The 18,796-nt window shown below is 49.2% G+C and overlaps 1 protein-coding gene and 1 long non-coding RNA gene across 3 annotated transcripts in view; one reads left to right on the top strand and one right to left on the bottom strand.

The window, feature by feature from the left end:
• LOC308631933 overlaps window positions 1-18,796 on the top strand; it is a 253,708-nt gene that overhangs the window by 197,016 nt on the left and 37,896 nt on the right. The window lies entirely within an intron of this gene.
• The window catches only part of LOC308632035 (piezo-type mechanosensitive ion channel component 2-like), a gene marked incomplete at both ends in the record, with an annotated part of 90,415 nt that overhangs the window by 60,206 nt on the left and 11,413 nt on the right, over window positions 1-18,796 (bottom strand). The window contains 7 exon segments of the mRNA XM_081263691.1: window positions 3,250-3,423; window positions 4,825-4,973; window positions 8,991-9,269; window positions 10,485-10,639; window positions 11,464-11,602; window positions 12,475-12,513; window positions 15,856-15,975. Of these exon segments, the coding sequence (XP_081119817.1) occupies window positions 3,250-3,423; window positions 4,825-4,973; window positions 8,991-9,269; window positions 10,485-10,639; window positions 11,464-11,602; window positions 12,475-12,513; window positions 15,856-15,975 (1,055 nt within the window).

Below are 18,796 nucleotides of genomic sequence, written 5' to 3'. Positions count from 1 at the left end.
GTGACCTCACAGGAAGGGCATGGGTCTGGCAGCAGGTTTGGCATTGACAGGAGGGTGTGTGGAGGAGCCGTTCTTCAGCTGCGCTCTCGACCGTGTGGCCAGGAGAGAGAAAAACTCAGCCTTGAACGCGGTCTACCAAGAGCAAACCTAGGTTGAGCCAGGATGAGACACTGAGCACCAGCTGAAGACCCTGACGACCCCCACGTGCTGGGAGTCACCCTTGGGGAGGAGCGCCACACGCTGGCGCGAGTGTACCTGGAAGCCCCTCCACCACCTGACCACAGCACTTCTCATTTACAAAGTGGTGAAGAGTTCAACACAGCAAGAAAGTCTGAAAGACAGAAAACACAGGAGTACCCACCTATTGATGATGAGATACACACGCCCATTGACTTTGGCGTGACTGTGGTGAGAGGCAGAAGCACAGGATGCAGAAGGAGAGAGAGAGAGAAAGAGAGAGAGAAAGACATTAGGCAGAGCAGCATGGGGGCTCTCCTGGCCTCCTGGCCTCCTGGCCACAGTGCCATCGCCTGCAAGGGTTGGCGTCAGGAAGGACAGTATGAGCAGCAAGAGTGGCAGCAGCACTGCCAGACACATAGGAGTAGTGCTGAGGACACAGTGGCCCTGGCTACCCCACCGCCCACCTCATACACCTGGGAGGACCATCCCTCAGACTTCTCAAGACAGCTTGTCAAAGGAAAGATGAAAGATTAAAATTTGCTCCTTTCCCAGAGTTAAAAGAGTCCTATTAGGTAACCACAGTCAACGTATTTTCTCTAAGATCTTCTAAAATTTAGGCTCAAAAAAGACATTGCTTTGTTTCTATGTGCAAGACAATATTTTCTAACATGAATCATGGATATGTTGCAGTGACACAAGAGTAATGGGTCTCTAAGGAACTTTACTAAACTATTACCAGTTACACATTATGTAATCAGCATATCATTGCTATGCTATAACATCATATTATTGTCGATAGACACGTGAAAAGACATTCCAGAGGCTCCTCAGTTAGAGTTGATAATAGGTTCTTCTTGTGTACATCATAAAACCATTTTCAGAAAGCTAACTTTGTAAAGTCTGTAAGGCTAAAGAAAACAAATTCAGCTTTGTACACACACACACACACACACACACACACACACACACACACAGGTGGGGATGGTTAGTTGGATTTTTGATAGAAACAACACTGTTGTGATCAATTTCATGACTGCCAGGGGTTGGTTATTCACAACTTGTGGGCCATGTTTTTTTTTTTTTTTTTTTTTTGGTAAAGCATCCAGAGAGGTGAGAGTATAGAACAAGGCTTGAATCCTGACTCTACAAACAATTCTGTTTCTCTACCACTTTAATTTTAATTAAAATTGTTCAGGATTTGGGGACAGAAATACTTTAAGGTAAAAATTATTAGTGAGAAAAATACTGCAATATAAAAGAGTTGCTAAAATATTATATATATATATATAATATTCAAAATTAACTTTTGGGGGCTTTTCTATTGAACTCTGCATGAAACCCCCAAACACCACCTGGAGTGAGTTCCTTAATTTCCCTAAGGCCCTTTTCCCACGGCCCTGAGAGTGAAATCCCATGAGCTGCAGTTTCAGGGCTGTGTTTATACACCCTCTTCTCGTTCTCCCAGTTTTCTTGTACAATTCACTGGTGAGGGGACACTCAGGGTGAGGCCAAGCCATGAGGATGGGAAGTAGGATGGGGTGATGGTCCTTGAGGTCTGCTGTCCCTCTTGTCCTGTGAGAAGGGCAGGAGCTGGGAGGCTGAGGCCAAGGACACATGGAGCAGTGGCCCCCAAAGCTGTGTAGTGGAGCCCAGTGCACACAGGGACAGGAAGCTCTGTGCAGCACTCAGTTCTCACTTGCAACCTGAATGAGCAAGAACACTGAGGAGCCACGTTGTCCTCTGCAAAGCCATGCTCCTGAAATCTTGCTGAAAATCTGGAAGAAGGTGGCCCATGTCTCCATGTGACCAGGCAACAGAAGACCAAGGCACATGGCAATGGTAAGGCAAGAAGAGCCCTGCAGTCTGGGGGGCTTTGATGAGAAGCAAGTGCTCATGAGAGGGATGTAAAGCATTTAGAGGTAAAAAAAATCTAAGCATGTGACCAGCAAAGACCAACGATGACATCTCTTCCACAAAGATGCAAATCTGCCAAAAAGGTTTTCTTAATTATTGGAAGTGACTTTTGAAAACAAGTGGCCTTACAATTAAATAAAGCCAGTACATAGCTGGAGTTGAATATCTAATGCTGGTTTCACCCATAGTTATCACATCCATGTCAAAAAATTGTCCCATTATCATTTCTCTAATTATTGACAGCTGTTAGTTTTTTACACGAGTACTCTTTACAAATTTTAAAACTTAGTGTGATTTTTCCTGTCAGCAAGACTACCTATGGGGTCCCCAAACTTCTAATAACATCTTTATTTTTCCTAGTGTCTGATTATCACTAAAGGAAGTAAGTACACAGCACACAGGGATTCTGAGCCCCTGACCCTGCTCATGAGGTGGGAGATGGTGCAGGGCACATTGGCGGGCGAGACCTCTTGGCCTTCCTGGTTGGTAGCGACTGACATGCTGACGGTGGTCTGGAACACCCTCAGAATGAAACTAAGTAAATCTTAGTTCAAACTAAGCAAATTAGGAAAGCAAATCTACTGATCATAAGGATTATATCATATTTTCATCATTTCATTCCAGCTCCTGTTAGAAAGTGTTGGAAGGTTAAAGTTTCCTGAGAATAGAATGAAATCCTACTTCATTTGCTACTGATGTGCTCATTTCCCCCCTTGAACTCAAAGAGCTAAAGGGAATTTTCACCTGGGGTTGGTATACTCTTTTTTTTTTTTTTTTTGAACCAGGAATTGAATCCAAGGGCACTTAACCACCAAGCCACATCCTCATCCTGCCTCAGCCTCCTGAACGGCTGTGATAACAGACCTGCGCCACGGCCGGCTCTGTGTACTCCCACTCAAATAGCACCTTTCTCCCTTCGAGCTCAGCAAGTGTTTTCTAGGGAACTGAATCATGGGCCACACTGGAGCCCCTGAGGAAAAACACCAGATGGATGCTTGTCATTTTCCTGTGGCGGGATGGTGGCTTCCACAGAGCTTGGTAAGTGTGCCCTGATGACCATTGTAAAGCGCTGACCATCACTGGAAGGGAGAGCAGCAGCCCAGGTGGGTCCCAGGGCTGCCTAGGGACGAGGGAAGCACCTTTCTGGTGGCTCACCTGTAGATGGTGTTGTCCTCCTTCCTGGGGATGGACTTGAGGTCTGTGAGTTCTAGGAAGCGGTCGTGGAAGTAGTGGAGGTGCAGAATGCACACCAGCAGGAAGAAGGTGGGGATGAAGATGCGCGTGAACAGTTCTGCCACAGTGAACTGCTTCAGGCCCAGATCCTCTAGCCTGGAAGGGACAGAGCAAGAACAGGAACCTTCTTAGCAGCGAGGACACCGTCTTCTCCTCAGCCATACTAGTCTCTCTCTCTCACCACTGGCCTCACCCCTCTCCCACACAGTCCACCAGTCCAACCTGCCAGGCTTCACAATGGTCCACGCAACCTGGACGGGGCCATCTTCCTTAGTTCAGCCTCAGTCCCTCTTGAATGGATCCTTTGGTACCTCTGGACACTGAAGTATCTCCAGCACTCAGCTTTGAGTCTCCTCTCTACCTGTACCTTCCCCTGGTGATCTCACCTAGTCCCTGGGTTTGTACACCAGCTGCACGCCCAGGATCAAGTGTCCACCGTGGCATGGCCTTCTCCTGGGTCCTCTCCTACCCAATCTCTACTGCAGCATGTCTGCTCATAGGTATTTCACATTTGAGGTTTTCAAAACTGTTCTTTGTCTTCCTCTTCTCCACCTCCCTGACCCCCATTCATGGTCTTCCTCGGACCAGTAAGTGGCCTAACAGTGGACCCTGCATGAAATCCACAAGTCGGAAGTCTTTGATTCTCTCCTTCACATCACAGCCATGGCATCTGCTTCAGCCTCCTCTGTACTTCCCAAATCTGCCTTTTTTGCTATCTGTCTTTGCCACCTTAGATTCCAGGTGGACCATGGTCACTTCTCCCAGGACCACGGCTACTGCCTGTGAACTGTCTTATTTCTATTTGCATTGCACTTTCTGTCAGTCAAGGATCTTTCAAGACTTAAAAAAAAAAAATTCCAATAAGAGGAAGATAGCAGCCACCTGCCCTGAGCCACCAGCACTCCTCCCCTCCCATTCCTCCTGGCTCCTGCAGGGACCTTCCTTCCCCTCTCTGAAGGCCCCAGGCCAGCCCTCTTCCCCCTCAGGGCCTCTGCCGGGAGTGCTCGGCCCCCAGACCCAGCTCAGTCCTCCTGAGAAGGTGGCTCTGATCAGCATCAGGGTCAGACGGACTCAGTGAGGCAGGCGGGGCCTCTCCACTTAGGCTCCCCTCCCTGGGCCTGCTGTCCCCTTCACACACTCATCATCCCCCACCCTTCACCAGCTGGGGATGAGCTCACACCCACTGCAAGGTTTTCATTTGTCCTTCTGCTAGAATAGATGCTGCCCAGGTGAGAGGGCCCTCCTGGCTCCCTGCTGCACCTCCTGGCAGAGGGGGCCCTGGAGGAGCCTTGGTGAACACACCCTGAGCAGGCCCGTCTAGCCCCGAGGGGAGCCTTTCCTTTCAGAGCTCCTCCTTGCCACTCAGGACACAGTGACAGCATCACGTTTTGCCAAAATCTTCCCTAGAGTTTTTTTTTTTTTTTTTGAACAATATGCATTCAAATCACCGCCCTCTCCCCGTCACTTCCACATCCCACTGTCACCCAGATCACTTACTTTTCTTTTTTCAATCCGGTCATGTTTTGCCACAGGCCTGGGAAGTTTTCAAATTGATATGTGTATATAAAGATAAGCACCAGCATAGTGTAAATAACCATGGACATCCAAAAATATTTTAGAATTTTCCTCCACCATTCATAGTGCACCTGGGAATCAGATATCGAGAAGCAAAGGAGATGAAGAGCAGTTAGAGGAAAACCCACAAAAGTATTTGGTTTCTTTAGGACAAATGATCATAGACAAAAAAAGGGTCTGAAAATACAGTTCCTTCATTTTTAGTTCTTCCACATTTTGTTTCTTATTTCAGTTGGTGGATCTGGGGGAGAAGCTCCGATCCCAGTTCTACTGGCCCTGCGGCCTTCGGGTAAGTGTCTGGACCCAGCTGGGCTTTGTCTCCTCCTCTGAAGTCTGTGCCCACACTACCTATCAGCATTTTCCTGAGCACTGAGGGAAAAGGTGACCCGTGCCTCACTCTTAGGAAATCTGGAACTTGGTTCCTGGTAGGGTTTGTTTTGGTAATGGCTTTATTGAGATGTAATTCACATACCACACAATTCACCCACTTAAAGTGTATCACTCAAGGACTGGGGTGTGGCTCAGTGTGTAATTCAGTGGGTTTTGGTGCAGTCACAAGGTTGTGACTGTGTTACCACTGTCGTAATTGATTTAATATATATATATATATATATATATATATATATATATATATATATATATATTAAATCAATATTATTATTATTATTATTATTATTTGATACTGGGGATCAAACCCAGTGCTTCACTCATGCTACACAAGCACTCACCACTGAGCCATCCCTCCAGCCTGAAAACTGTTCAATCTCCTCAAAAAGAGGCACCAAAGAGGGACCTCCTCTTCTTCCTGTGACTCTAGTCAACCAGGGATTTCCTTTTTGCTGTATGGATTGGCCCAACCTGGACATTTTAAGTCAAGGCCTTGTGTAGCCACCTCTCTCAGCAGTGTAGGTGTACTCCTGTTGTGGCACGCACGGCCCTGCGTTCCTCCTCCTTACTCCACACTGCTCCATGCACAGGTGCACACTCTGCATGCATACGCGTGGGCTGACAGGCACGTGGGCACTTTGTTTCATAGCTGCGATGGCGAATGCTGCCTGACCACTCAGGCCTGGGTTTCTGTGCACCTGTGTCTTCCATTCCCCCCAGGTGAGGGCCTTGCTGGTCTCATGGTGATTCTGTGTTTGACTTTTTAAGGAACAATGACTGCTGAACGTTTTCCAGGTGCTGCACCAACTTACATTCCCACCAGCAGCACACACATCCCAATGACCTCAGTCACACCTGTTGTCTTTTATTATGGCCTTCCTGGTGGCTGGGAGTGATAGCTCTCATGTAAGCTTTTTTGTTTGTTTGTTTGTTTTTTACATAAGAAGGCTTTATTTGCAGGGGAACAGGAATTTAACCAAAGGGCCCAGATCCCATGTCATCAACAGCCTCCTCAGACTCCTCCTCGTCTCTCCTCTGCTTTGCTGCAGCAGGAGCTGCTGAGCCAGGGGCGGCACAAACAGCCGCAGCCACACCACTCTGCGGGTACACTGGCAGGTTTGCCAGTACCAGGCTAGGACAGTGTTTTTCCATGCAGCTCACTGATAACCTTGCTGAGCAGGCCATCATCCACCTTGAGGCCCATGCTGTCCAGGATCTTCTGATGTCCTTGGTGCAAGGGGAGGAGGTGCCCCTGAGGGTGGCCAGCAGATAGGAGTGACAAAGTGCATGTCAGTGGTGGTGGACTGGCCTCCCGTGTGCAGCCTTGGTGTGGCAGGGAGCCTCATCGTAAGCTTTTAATAAATATTTGCCAAAGAAATTAAAGAATTAAAAAGGCAAATGAACAAGTCATAGCTTTGTGAATATAATAGAACCCCTAAATCACACACAATTTTTTTTTGGATGCTGGGGATGGATTTTCACTTAGGGTAACTGCCCATTTCACTCTCCGTGGGGCGTTCACATGAACAGGCAGCAGGAAGTCCTGCTGAGCATGACCAGGACCCTAGGAAGTCAAAAGCCAGACCACCTGCGATTCTGAAAACCTGGCATGAAAATCCTGGAGGGCACCAGGAGTTGACTACGGCAATAAACAGAAAGGAATCTGCTTCTGTCACATGTGTTCAGAGAGGTCAGCAGCAATGAGGCTAGGTGGGGCACCTGTGCTGGGGAAAGCATCCTGGAGGCCAGGCTTTAGAAGTGGGGTCAATGCCATCTGGGGGCCAGGAAGAGACAGGCTCCGGGATGCTGCAGACCATGCCATCTGTCTGGGAGCCTGCAGAGCTTCTAGGATGGAGGCCTGATCCTTCCTTTCTCTCCTTATCCAACCCTGACTCACCAGGACTCTGTAAAGTGTGCTTAGAAAAGTGTTTGGAAGACATCATTATGTTGGAGGGTCAATGAGCCTGTGTCATTAATGTCTTTGACAAAAATCTTGCTCTTTTCCCCCCTTTTTTTAAAACCCCCAGTTGCATTAAAATATAAATACAGATCCTAGCTTCCAGGAATTAGTGTTTTTAAAAAAATTATTAACAAATTTAATCACCAAATAACATTTCCCTTCAAAGAATTGTTAATTCTAATTAGCCAGGAGGGAGCTCAGCTAGGGAGTTGGTGCTGTCTGTTGTCTTTGAGAGTCCGAATCAGGTTGTGATGAATTCACACAGTCAGAAGGCTGCGAGTTCGAATTTCTCTATGATCTTGAATTTCTCTTATAGAAGACAACTGGATTACCCGTGGAGTGAGCTGTGCCTGCGGTTGGGAGGAGCCCAGGGAGGAGGTGGAAGGAAAGCCCCCAGGTAAAGGTACTGGTAGGAGGCTCTTCCACAGGACCAGCGGGGACGGAAGTGGAGTGGGTGAGTGAAGGGAATGTCTGGCCCACACACAGGAGATGTTGTCTCGCCTCTCCTTCGGGCTTGCACCTGTTAGGAAATTTTTCTTTTACACAATAGCCTTTTGTCAAAAACTGTCACAGGATCAATCTCTGCCCAGTCCAGTCAGCCCCTGTCTACAGCCAGCTGGGATTGGATAGGGGGTGTCTGGTGACCTTCACGTGGTTGCTCCCGAAGAAGGTGAAGTTCATGGGCGTTACCTCAGCCCTCTCCAGAGACACAGATTTTCCTCATCTTGTGGAGAGCAACCTTCAAGGCTCATGGAATGTTCAGACCTGATTGATTTTACTACCTCAAGACACAGTCATCAACCAGAGATGTGTATGGCACCTGAGAGAACGATCAAAGCTTGCCAACGGAGAAAAATGCCCCTTTATTGAGGCAGCTCTGCATATTTATACAGCCGGGGGTGGTCTGAGAGTTGTCATGGGGCGCTTTTTGATTGGTGGGTAAGGATCAGGTGAGCCAGCAGGACTAGTCTGATTGGTGGGTAAGGATCAGGTGAGCCAGCAGGACTAGTCTGATTGGTGGGTAAGGATCAGGTAAGCCAGCAGGGCTCATCATTGGACGGCTCTTCTTGGGAGATGGGGAAGTGAGTCTTTGCAGCCAGGGCGACTCCCAACAGCATCTACCATTTTGTTAACAAAAAAAGATTATAAATGGGGTCTCCCAACCTTCTGAAATAAAAACTATTGAGACAGCCAGTGAAAATAAATGAGCCAGGAAGAGATTATGAATGATCTGACCACAAGTGAAGGCAAATCAGTAGAGGAAAAAAAAGCAAGTGTCATATTTAATTTTGCTACTAAGAATGTGTTTTAGGACAGGATTGGAGTAAACACATTGTTAATAATAAATGCTTGACTAAAATAGCAATGTGCTAATAAGTCAATTTTACAAATTAATAATCAATCCAAGAAAATCCTCTAGCCCCTTGAGATATTTTATATTGTATTTTTCTGTTTCACATTGTATGTTCCTATTTTCATATCTAATAACTATCATATGCTAAAAATAGCTTATACTCTAATTTTTCTCTGAGTAGAAAGTGCTGATATTAATAAGCTAACAGCATGGTGTACTACATGCTAAATTACAGCAGCCTCTAAGCAATGTAAACTATTTCTCACAGGTTCGTGTCTGTTAATTTCTGCAAAGGAGTGAATATCTGGAGCCTAGTGTTATAAGGTTTGCTTCATGTGATGATTGTGATCAGCACGGTTCTGTCTTCTTGATTTTCCATTCACTTACCTTTGATGCAAGCTCTCCTGGCTCTTTCTTTTCTAGAAACCCTGGGACCTTTTTGATTTCTGGAAGTTCAAAGCTCCATATGTACTGCAGCACCAACAGCAGGTTCCCATAGACAACCATGAAGGGTGAGCTGATCATGGCGTACTTCCTCCTGTTGCGGATCATCCACAGGGTGCAGGACCGGATGAGCAGCACAAAGGTCAGCCAGCTGTGGTAGGTGATGCTCCAGGCATGGGGAGAAGGGAGGTACCAAGTGAGCGCAGGAGAGCACATAGCGGACTGAGGGGGAGAGGCCCGCCTGGGCTCAGGTGCAGAGTGGAGGCCAGGGAGAGGTGCTGCGAGGGCCCTGCCCGCAAACCTCCAAGGCAGAGTCAGAGGCCCTGCGTGGTGCCAGCGTGCTCCCTCTGCCACCAACCTCTTCATTTTCACCCTATTTTGCAGAGTCACAAACAACTGTAATGAGCTATCTAAAACTGTTAGTAAAAATGCATGATTAAAATTAAATTAAAATTTATTAAAATTATGTTAGTAACTGACAACTACAATGGTCTGAATTATTTTCCTGAAAATATTATTCTTATGCAAGAGCGTTCACCAAAGATTAGGTGACAGCTGCCATGTTTGTACTCTACGCACACTGAGTGAATTTGTATTCAGTAGTGTATTTGAAGCCACACACACACACACACACACACACACACACCATGCCAAGCAGATAGAATGTTGCCATTTTTGTATGATACAGGAAAATTATCTTTAAGATAGGGGGATCACAAGTTTGAGGCCAGCTTCAGTAATTTGGTGAGGCTCTAAACAACTTAGTAACACCCTGTCTCAAAATAAGAAATAAAAAGTGCTGTGGATGTGGCTCAGAGGTAAAGAGCCCCTGCCATTAAATCACCAGTACCAAAAAAAAAAAAAAAAAAAAAAGAAAGAAAAGAAAAGAAATAAAAAGAAAGGAAGGAAAGAAAGAAAGAGTCTTGGCCTTTCAATGCCCAGGCAGTTCACTCCGGGTTTCCATAGTTAGGAAGAAGAACCCATGTTGTGCTGTTTACCATGCTGAGTTCCAGGGCAGTTGGGCTGTTCGGCCTCTGCTTTATATTCCTTAGTCAACACGTGACTCATCTCATGGGCTCCTTGGGCCTCTGCCTCCACCTGTGATCTGGAAGTCACAGAAGCCAGGCTCTTTCACCCAGCAACACTGCAGCTGCACTCAGACGGAACAGGCGCTAAGGACCCTGGCACCTGGAGGAGGCTCTCGGGGCCCGGGAGGGTGGGGGGACCTGCAGCCCAGGCGGAGTGGAGCCTCCCCTCGGCCAAGGAAAGACGGACCTCCAGCTAGAGAGGGTATTAATATTAAGGAAGGGCTGAGAGAGTTGAAGAGGACACAGTTTTGCAGTTTATGGTATAAAAATCCCATGAAAAATGAACGCGGCCGACACTGTCAACCCGTCACTGGGAAGACTGAACCCAGCCTCTGGAGGTGCCACTCACACGCACCATCATGGCGATGAGGGCGCAGATGTAGCTCTGCTTCATGATGAACTGGAACACGGAGACCATGGCGTGGACCTTGACACTCCTCTTCTCCTCCTGGATCCTTTCCTCCTCAAATTCTTCTTTCTCATCCTCTTCTTCCTCTTTCTTCTCTAGATGGACAAACGCGTTAAGTAACTCTCGATGCCAACGCCCCACATCTCTTGTGAGTGTCCCCAGGGACAGCACTCCTGTGGCACGTACGGCCTTTAGGGGAGACTTGAGGGGTCGTTCCCAACTAACAGAGCCCCTAGAGTTCTCACCATTCCGTCAGCCCTGCTTGGCCAGGGCCAAGGCACCCAGCACCCAGCACTCGGAGGGAAGACCATCTCTACAAGGTGGGCGAAGACAGCCCCTAACCTGGCCTCGAGCTCCCTGCTCCTGTGTTCCTGCCCTGCGGATGCCCTCCCCTGCATGTGGTGGGCTTCCAACAACAAGGCCACTCCTGAAGACTCTGGTATAAGGCCGTGGCTTTTGCTTTGGATGCTTTCTTTCTAGATTGAAAGGGTGACAGATCCCACTCTTGTTCTGAGGGAAGCCAGCCCCAGGGGTAAGTGCCCCTGGAGAGCCCTGGGTGGAGAGCACCTGAGATCTCCAGCCAGTAGCTACACAGCAGGACTTGGACACAGCCCCCCAGGGGAGCCTCCAGCAAGATGGCAGCCCCTCACTGCAGGCTCAGGAGCAACCCAGGTGCAGGAACCAGCCCCTCACCCTGGACCCTGACCCAGACAGGGGTCAGACTGCAACACTAAATGTGCTACATCATGAAGCAAATGTCCTTCCTTTTTGTTTAAGTTAGGTGGGCTGCACATAAATAGGTGACCGCAGGGGACTTCTGTCAGCAAGAAGAGGAAGCACAGACCCTGGAAAACTCAGGGACCACCTGCACGCCCATGCACGACCCTGAACGAGACATGCGCCCTGTGTGGCTGGTTACCTGTCGAGTCCTCAGAGGGCTCCCACCGGTACTGGGGGGTGGAGTACAGGTCAGTCTTGGCGGGGCCATTCTCTAAGGGCAGGCTGGGGTGGATGGTGTGGTAGTCCACAGGGTTGCCGTTCACCATCACAAGCAGGCCCTGCAGGGAGCATGGGGAAGGACACCCGTGACCACAGGGTGAGTTGCAGTGTGGACCTACTTCCTCCCACCCATCCTCCATGCACAACCCCCAGTGACAAGCTGACTGAAAGCTGGATGCCACGGTCAATGACCCATATTTTAGCAGGAGGAATCAGGTACCATCTCTCCAAACCTGATCTTAGAGTGACCAGGTGAAATGCACACCTGATCTCGTGGCACGCCTGTGAACCGTGCAATGCACGCGTTGTCCTCAGGATAGACTGCAACTGTCTAGGGGGCCTTCCTGGTCGGGGCTGACCTCTTCAGGTTCAGCTCTTGCCACTGCCCACCTCCCAGCCACCCCTGGTTGTGTGGTCCTTCATGCCTTCCCTGCCCAGCCCAGAGAGTGGGTCCTACCCACTCTCCACACAGCTCTGCACAGGGCAGCTGCAAAAGTCCTTCTGCACCCAGGTGAGATGCTCCCTTCTGGGCTCTCTGCCCAACTGCAAGGCTGAAATTCACTAAGTGCCAACACTGGGATTTTCCCCGTCTGTCCCTGTGGCATCATAAGTTCTGAGATAAACATATAAATACATGTATGTGTATCTCTGAACATGTAAGTCTTCCTTTTTAAAATTATTTAAATTAGTAGAGCTACAGAACAAAATGCTTAAAACACAACCCCAAAAGCAAGGCTTTAAAAAAGTCTAAATATATTTTGTATTAATATATTCAATCTCATGAGTCAATATTTCACAGCAACAAATCAGATATAATTTCTGCAAGAAAAAAATTAAAAGCATACGGAGGTTTCATGAAAGGAGGTCATTTCATTTGTCACTTTTAAATCACTCACACACACAAAAAGGGTAATTCTAAAGAGGTACTAACATCAGATGGTTTGTAGTCGTCTTGGGTCATGGATAAAAGCTGCAAAAAGCAAAGCAGGACAGCATGTTAGCAGGTGAGCAGAAGCTGACCGCGTCCACAAGGCCCCACACCCGCTCTCCAGCCCGCTGAGTGCTAGTGTGCGTGGAAACTGCCATGTGAGTACAAAGGGCTACTGCCCGAGCTGGACACTGCTCATCATGACCATTTTGCAGCATCTGGAGTTTGCTTAGGACCCTGACCACAAACAGCCAACTGTGAATCATGCACTTTCAAGTGTTTCAGGTGTTCTGTTCTAATAGAATACACTGCTTAGGTTAAGCTCTGGAACCCCCTGGGACATCTGCAGAATCCTGAAACTATTTGCTTTCCAAGAAACGCAAGTTTCTTACTACAATGAATCAGATAGATGTAAACTGAGATTTGAGATTACTTTGGGTTTATAAATTGTCAACAAGGAAATCATCATGATATGACTGATCTTTTAACTGCACTAGTGCTGGGTGACTGGGGCTTCCCCAAACAACAAATAGCACGGCTATGAGGTGGTTAGGTTTTGGAGTCAGGACTTCTCTACAGTCTTGGAAAGCTCGAGGGTAGGGGGAGATTATGTGGCGTCAGCCACCATCTCACACTAGAAATTCAAACTGAGGCATGTAAAAAAATTGTTTATTTATCAATTCAATAAAAATTGAAAAGCCCATTATATTTTAAGAAAATTGCTCAAATAGATTTAGACACTATTTTTATTCTAGAAGCCCATATACTGAAAAGACTGTCACTGTTCTGTACTTTGACACATCTCTTCCATGTCTGGTTCACAGAGGGCCGCTGGGTTTCTGCATGTGCTTCTGCTTTTGTTCTTGTGTGCTGTGTTGCTTGGGTTAGGATATCAAGAAAGCTGGCCTCACAGAGCAGGTAGGTGGAAGAGCAAGGAGCATTTAATAGTCTCTGCAGATAATGAGGAGGAGTCCTCTCCCGAGCAACATGAGACTCAGCCAGTGGTAGTTTCCTGAGGTCCTCACAGCGTGGGCCTGGAATTACAGTGGAGTGTCCTTCCCTCTGCTGTGAGGGCCCGCAGGCACCAGCTGCACCAGAATGGCTTCCTGCCCCTGCCTGGTGCTGCCAGCCACAGGGACCCCAGCTCCACCCAGTACTGACCCGGTTGAGTGACATTTGAAGAGCACATTAAATATTTAAATAACATTGAGATACTGTGTAACATTTCAAAAACACGTGTGTTCAAAAGCCATTTCAAAAAGGACTCTTACAAAAAGTCCTTAAACGTAGCCTTTTCAAAGTCTCATTGGTAGATACAAGTTTTCCAAAATTTGATTTTTTTTTTTACTCAAATGTTGAAGTTTTACAATTGGCAATAAACTCTGCCAGTTATTTGCCTTGAAGTGACCTGCTTGCTTCATTTACTTGCAAGTAGTTATCTGCCAAATATCCGGGTCTGACCAAGCAGGTCTGTCCCTCACTGCCCCGTGGAGCAGGAGGTGTGCTCTGGGGACAGCTGTCACAGTGCGTCGGCTGGCCTGCGCTTTCCCTCTGTCAGTTATTAGGTGGTTTGTGGCACATCATGCAGAAGGCCCATTTTGTCACAGAGAAAGACGTGTGCTTCAAGCTTGAAACTGAACAAAATTATCATGGTCCTTCGTTACCTGACAAAGGTGCATACCCCAGAAGCACACTGTGAGGCCTTTGCTTGCTGTGTGAGTGTGTGAAGGGTTAATCTCACAAACTAGCTGCGCTGTCGGGGTGTCGCTCCTGCCTGTTCATGATGTCACTGAGCACAGCAGACATCCCCAGCACAATGGTGTGACCTAGCACACAAGGAGCGTTCTGATAGTCTGTGCAGACAGTGAGGAGGACTCCCCTCTGGTGCAACCCCAGATTCAGCCAGTGGTAGTTTCCTGAGGGTCACAGAAAATGTGCAGCTAAAATGTGGTGTGAAAGACAAAATGTGGGAAGGATGCTGGTTCTTCAGGACAGGGTGCTGCCTGGTGGCCACAAGCTGAGGGGCGCCAGGCCCAGGACTCCACGGGCATCCCCTGGGGGACAAGCCCGCACGCTGAGGCTGCACCAACTGACTTGGTCTTACAAGAGTGCTGGTGCACACTGCGTGAGCAGTGCCAGGCCATGACCCACAGCCTTGTCTCGGGGACAGAGTGTGTCGGTCATCACAGTCTCTCAGGGTCACAGTCCTATCTGTGGACCGTCAGTGCCGGGGACATGATGATGTGCCATGTGGCTGGAACTCACTCCTCTGGCTCATCAAGGACATTCAAGCACATGGTTGGCCTTGGGGCCTGATGGATGGCTGCCGTGTGGGCGGGTCTGTGCAGGCCCTGACTGTGCCCTGGCAGGGCAGTCTCACCCCTGCTTTTGTATCCCCAGGCAAAGTTCCTCATTGTAGCACAGAACAGGTGATCCATGCCCTTGAGGACTCCTCCCAGGGCTCAGCGTCCCCAGAGGCTGGGTCCTCACTCTGGAAGTGGGGACTGTCCTCTGTCTCTGTCCATTGTTTAGTGGGATGGACAAGATAATCTGGCACAACCAGAGAATAGCGTCCCTGAAAACCCCCAGATGTTTTATGCCTGCCCCACAGTGCGGTCAGTCCTCCTGGCACCTCCTGTCCTCCTGGCCTCTCAGCACAGGACTGGCACGCTGACAGCAGGCCCAGGGTCTTAGGGAAACCCACCTGCCACCATATACCAGAGCCCCTCCTCTTCTGGCATGCTAGGAAGCAAAATGCTGACCCCATCAAGAATGATAAAGGACCTGTCCCCACAGCACTGCAAACGGGTGTTAGAGCAAGTCGACATAGCACTGATGGGGGTTCAAATGGCCAGTCAATGAGCAAAGGCATCTGAATTACGTATCACATGTAGCCGTCTGTCACGGGCGTTCTGGGGGCTACCCCTGTGACCCACTTTTCCTTGTCCATACACACAGCTGCCTCAAAGAAGGGAGAGGTGTTCACCACACATGCAGGGAGCTTTGGGTCTTCTCTGGGAGGTTCTTGAGTGACAACTGTGGCCGGCTACTTCGGGGAGTGAAATTATTTGCAAAGACGTATTCCAACACTGAAACTTTCATTCTCCAATGCCACAGTGTCTTTCCTTACTTTTTGTTTTCTTTAAATATAGAATTTAAAAATCAGGAGCATTCTTTCTTTGTAGAATTGAAGCAGTCAGAGATGTGGTGCTTTCATGCGGTCTAACTGGACCCAGGTGTGGAGTGCTGGTCCCTCTCTGAATACAGCTCTGCCTCGAAGTCCTCTGACTCAGGCTGTTTCTAGGAGCAACCTGAGCTGACATCTGCTATGTGAGGTTCTCCTTCAGCAACAGAATGCACACAGGAGACAAGGCCCGAGCTCACCTTCCTCTCGTCGGTTGGGTACTGGGCTGCGTACCACAGGCTCCGCTTCCTCTCTGCAGTTTTCTGGTTGGAGCTGCAAACCAGGGATCTGTCCTCCTCCTTGGTCTTCTCGTCCTGCACCTGAAACAGTCACAGAGACAGATCTGCCTCTGTTCTGGTGTGGATGTGAGGTGTCCCAAAAAGCTCACGGGTGAGACATGCAAGAAGGTTCAGAGGAGAACTGATTGGGGTGCTAGAGCATTAAACCCAATCAGTGAATTAATCCCTTGATAGGGATTAACGGGGTGGTAACTGAAGTAGTGGGGTGTGGCTGAAGGCGGGAATTGGGGCGTAGCTTTGGGTATATATTTGTGTCTGGCAAGTGGAGTCTCTGCTTCCTGATCATCATGTGAGCTGCTTCCCTCTGCCGCACTCTCCTGCCATGATGTTCTGTTTCACCTTGAGTCCCGAGGAGTGGAGCCTGCTGCCTATGGACTGAGACCTCTGAAACTGTGAGCCCCCAAATAAATTTTTTTGTCCCCTAAAATTGTTCTGGTCAAATCTTTTAGTAGCAACAGCAAAAAAGCTTAGAGAGCCTCTGAAGCAGATCTGGGTAGCCTGCTTTGTATCTTTGCCCCACGTGATTATTTTTCAAAGTTAGTGTATACTCTATAGGATTTGATCAACACACTCTTAAAAATCACAAAAACGCTCTCTGGTACTTGACAAGATTGTCAAAGTGAAATGGTCCCTGATTCCCATGATGCTGCACGTCCCATGACATTTCCCGGCATGAGCACCTATGGCTTCTCAGTGTGGACCTGCATTGCACTAGAAACAGCCATGCTCCGGGGCCAAGCCTTCACGAGAGGGCAGGGCTGCCGTGTGAGCCAGCACCGGGACCTGTCCCTAAGATGGTGTTGACAAAGGCAGGTCCTGCCGACGCTCACAGGTGGCGTCAAGCAGGAGCACACCTAGTGCCACAGGAGCACACCTGTGGCCCTGCCTGATGAGGTGCCCGCTGGCCCTGTTAGTGGTGGTACACAGGACGGAGTCAGTGTGAGCAGACAGCCGGTGCTTTGGTATGTTTTCCCAACAAAGGCGACCCCACAGAGGGGACACTAGCACATCACCAACCCTGGAGTGGGGAGTGTGGACATAGCCTTACTGCCCGACATGGGGTTCCAGTGCGCCAGGCAGAGCAACTGAGGGGAGCATCCCCAATCCCCGGCCTGGAAGAGCTTTGTGCAGGCAGTGCCTGGCTTGGGCAATTCTGCTGCACAGCTCAGGGGCTTCCCAAGGGGGCTGAGACGGGCACCAGCAAGGACCGGGCTGTACCATGTGTTGCGTGCCTTAGGCTAACAGTGGGTACCCAACCACCACTGGTTTCATTGTGTGACAGTGTCCAACAGAAGACACGTGATATTCAGCAGTACATACAATGGGCTTGTAACAGGTGATTTTGCCCAGCTCCAGGCTAACCTGCGGGTTCTGGCATGTCTAAATTGGCTGGGTCCTGTAGGGTGCTCACAGGTGGCTGGCGCCTAACAGCTTCTCTGACTCCATGGCATGTCAGCTTGTGAGGCCTCCTGGGGGGCAACCCCGTGGCAAGTGCAGGGGCACTGGACACATGACTCCCAAGGTCTGCTTCTCTCCCACCCCAAACACATCTGACGGGCCTTTACCTGGGCACGCACTTCTGGTGGCTGGCATTTTCCACAAGGTATGCCAGGTCATCTGGAACTCTGATATTGTCAGAGCCTGTGCTTGGACACTGCCCAGTGAGAAAGACCTTCCCTGGCCACTGCGTGTACTGACCACCTGGAATGTGGACGCTAGCTTAAGCCCTCTACTCCGTACCCTCCAGGCATGGAGGCTTGGTCACTGCCATTGCCTGTGCACGGCGGTGGGCTTCTCTCCCAGCACTCTCTGCCCCTCGTTCCCAACAGCCCAGAGCAGCAACAGCAGAACAAGAGCAGACCTTCGCCCTGTACTGCGTCCTCCAGAGACCGCAGGATCACAGGGAAAGCTGCAGGCGCTGGAGCTCAGAATCACTCCAACACCTTCATTTCCGTAATGTGTAAGGAGTTCCCGTGGGTGATGTGAGTGCCCATCCTGCATTTGGACTTCTTCTGTACATGTTCTTGGTTCCGGACATACACATGTACATATCCACGTGCTTGTGCGATAAGTGAACACAAAATTTTCATGGGTTTTACTGGCACAAATTTTAGAAGAGAATTGAAAAAACTGCAACAAGAGTGACCTCACTCCCTCTGACCCTGCGAGAGTTTTCTCGCTATGTGTGTCGGTCATCAGTCCCTAAAGGTAGAGTGATCTGTGAGAATCTTGCAGACAGGATGGTCCCTGTGACCCTGCCCCTGCCCATGGCTCCCCCACAGCCCTGTACTTGTCCAAAAGTGGAGAAGAGGCACCACACAGGAGGGCAGACAGATCACTGCATCCACAGACATGCAGCTCGCCCTGTGCCACCGACCCTCTCTGATACAGATACCCTTCCCTTCTGGACAGCTGGAAGAACGCAGGGTCCCTGTGAGTATAGGCCTGGCCCTCGTGGCCCTTGCCTGCTAGGCTCTGGCTCTAGGTGGAATGCAGAGGGAAGTATTTGTTGACTGACAGATGGAATGCATGAGCGGACCTTCCAGTCTGGGTGTGAAGACAGGGGTCAGGAAAGCAGAAACCTGCTTGGGCCTCAGGACAGAAAAGATCCAGAAGGCCAGACTGGAGGGGGACCTGGGCTCAGCCAGGTTGGCTCAGCAGTTGTGGCTTGATCGGTGCCCCCTGCAGGTGGTGAGGAGAAGGCACGACACCCTCACCTCCAGGGCCTGTCTCCTGCAGGAGCCAATAGGCTGGCTGCCTCACATGAGCCTCTCACAGCCCTTTAGGGAAAGAGAGGAGGACAGAAACCTTTTATTGCTGGAAAAAAAAAAGAGAGAAGCCA

This window comes from Spermophilus citellus (assembly GCF_964194105.1).
Source record: "Spermophilus citellus genome assembly, chromosome: 12".
In the NCBI taxonomy this organism is placed as follows: Eukaryota; Metazoa; Chordata; class Mammalia; order Rodentia; family Sciuridae; genus Spermophilus; species Spermophilus citellus.
Note: the sequence above shows the minus strand (reverse complement) of the source record. Positions and strands in the feature narration are given on the sequence as shown.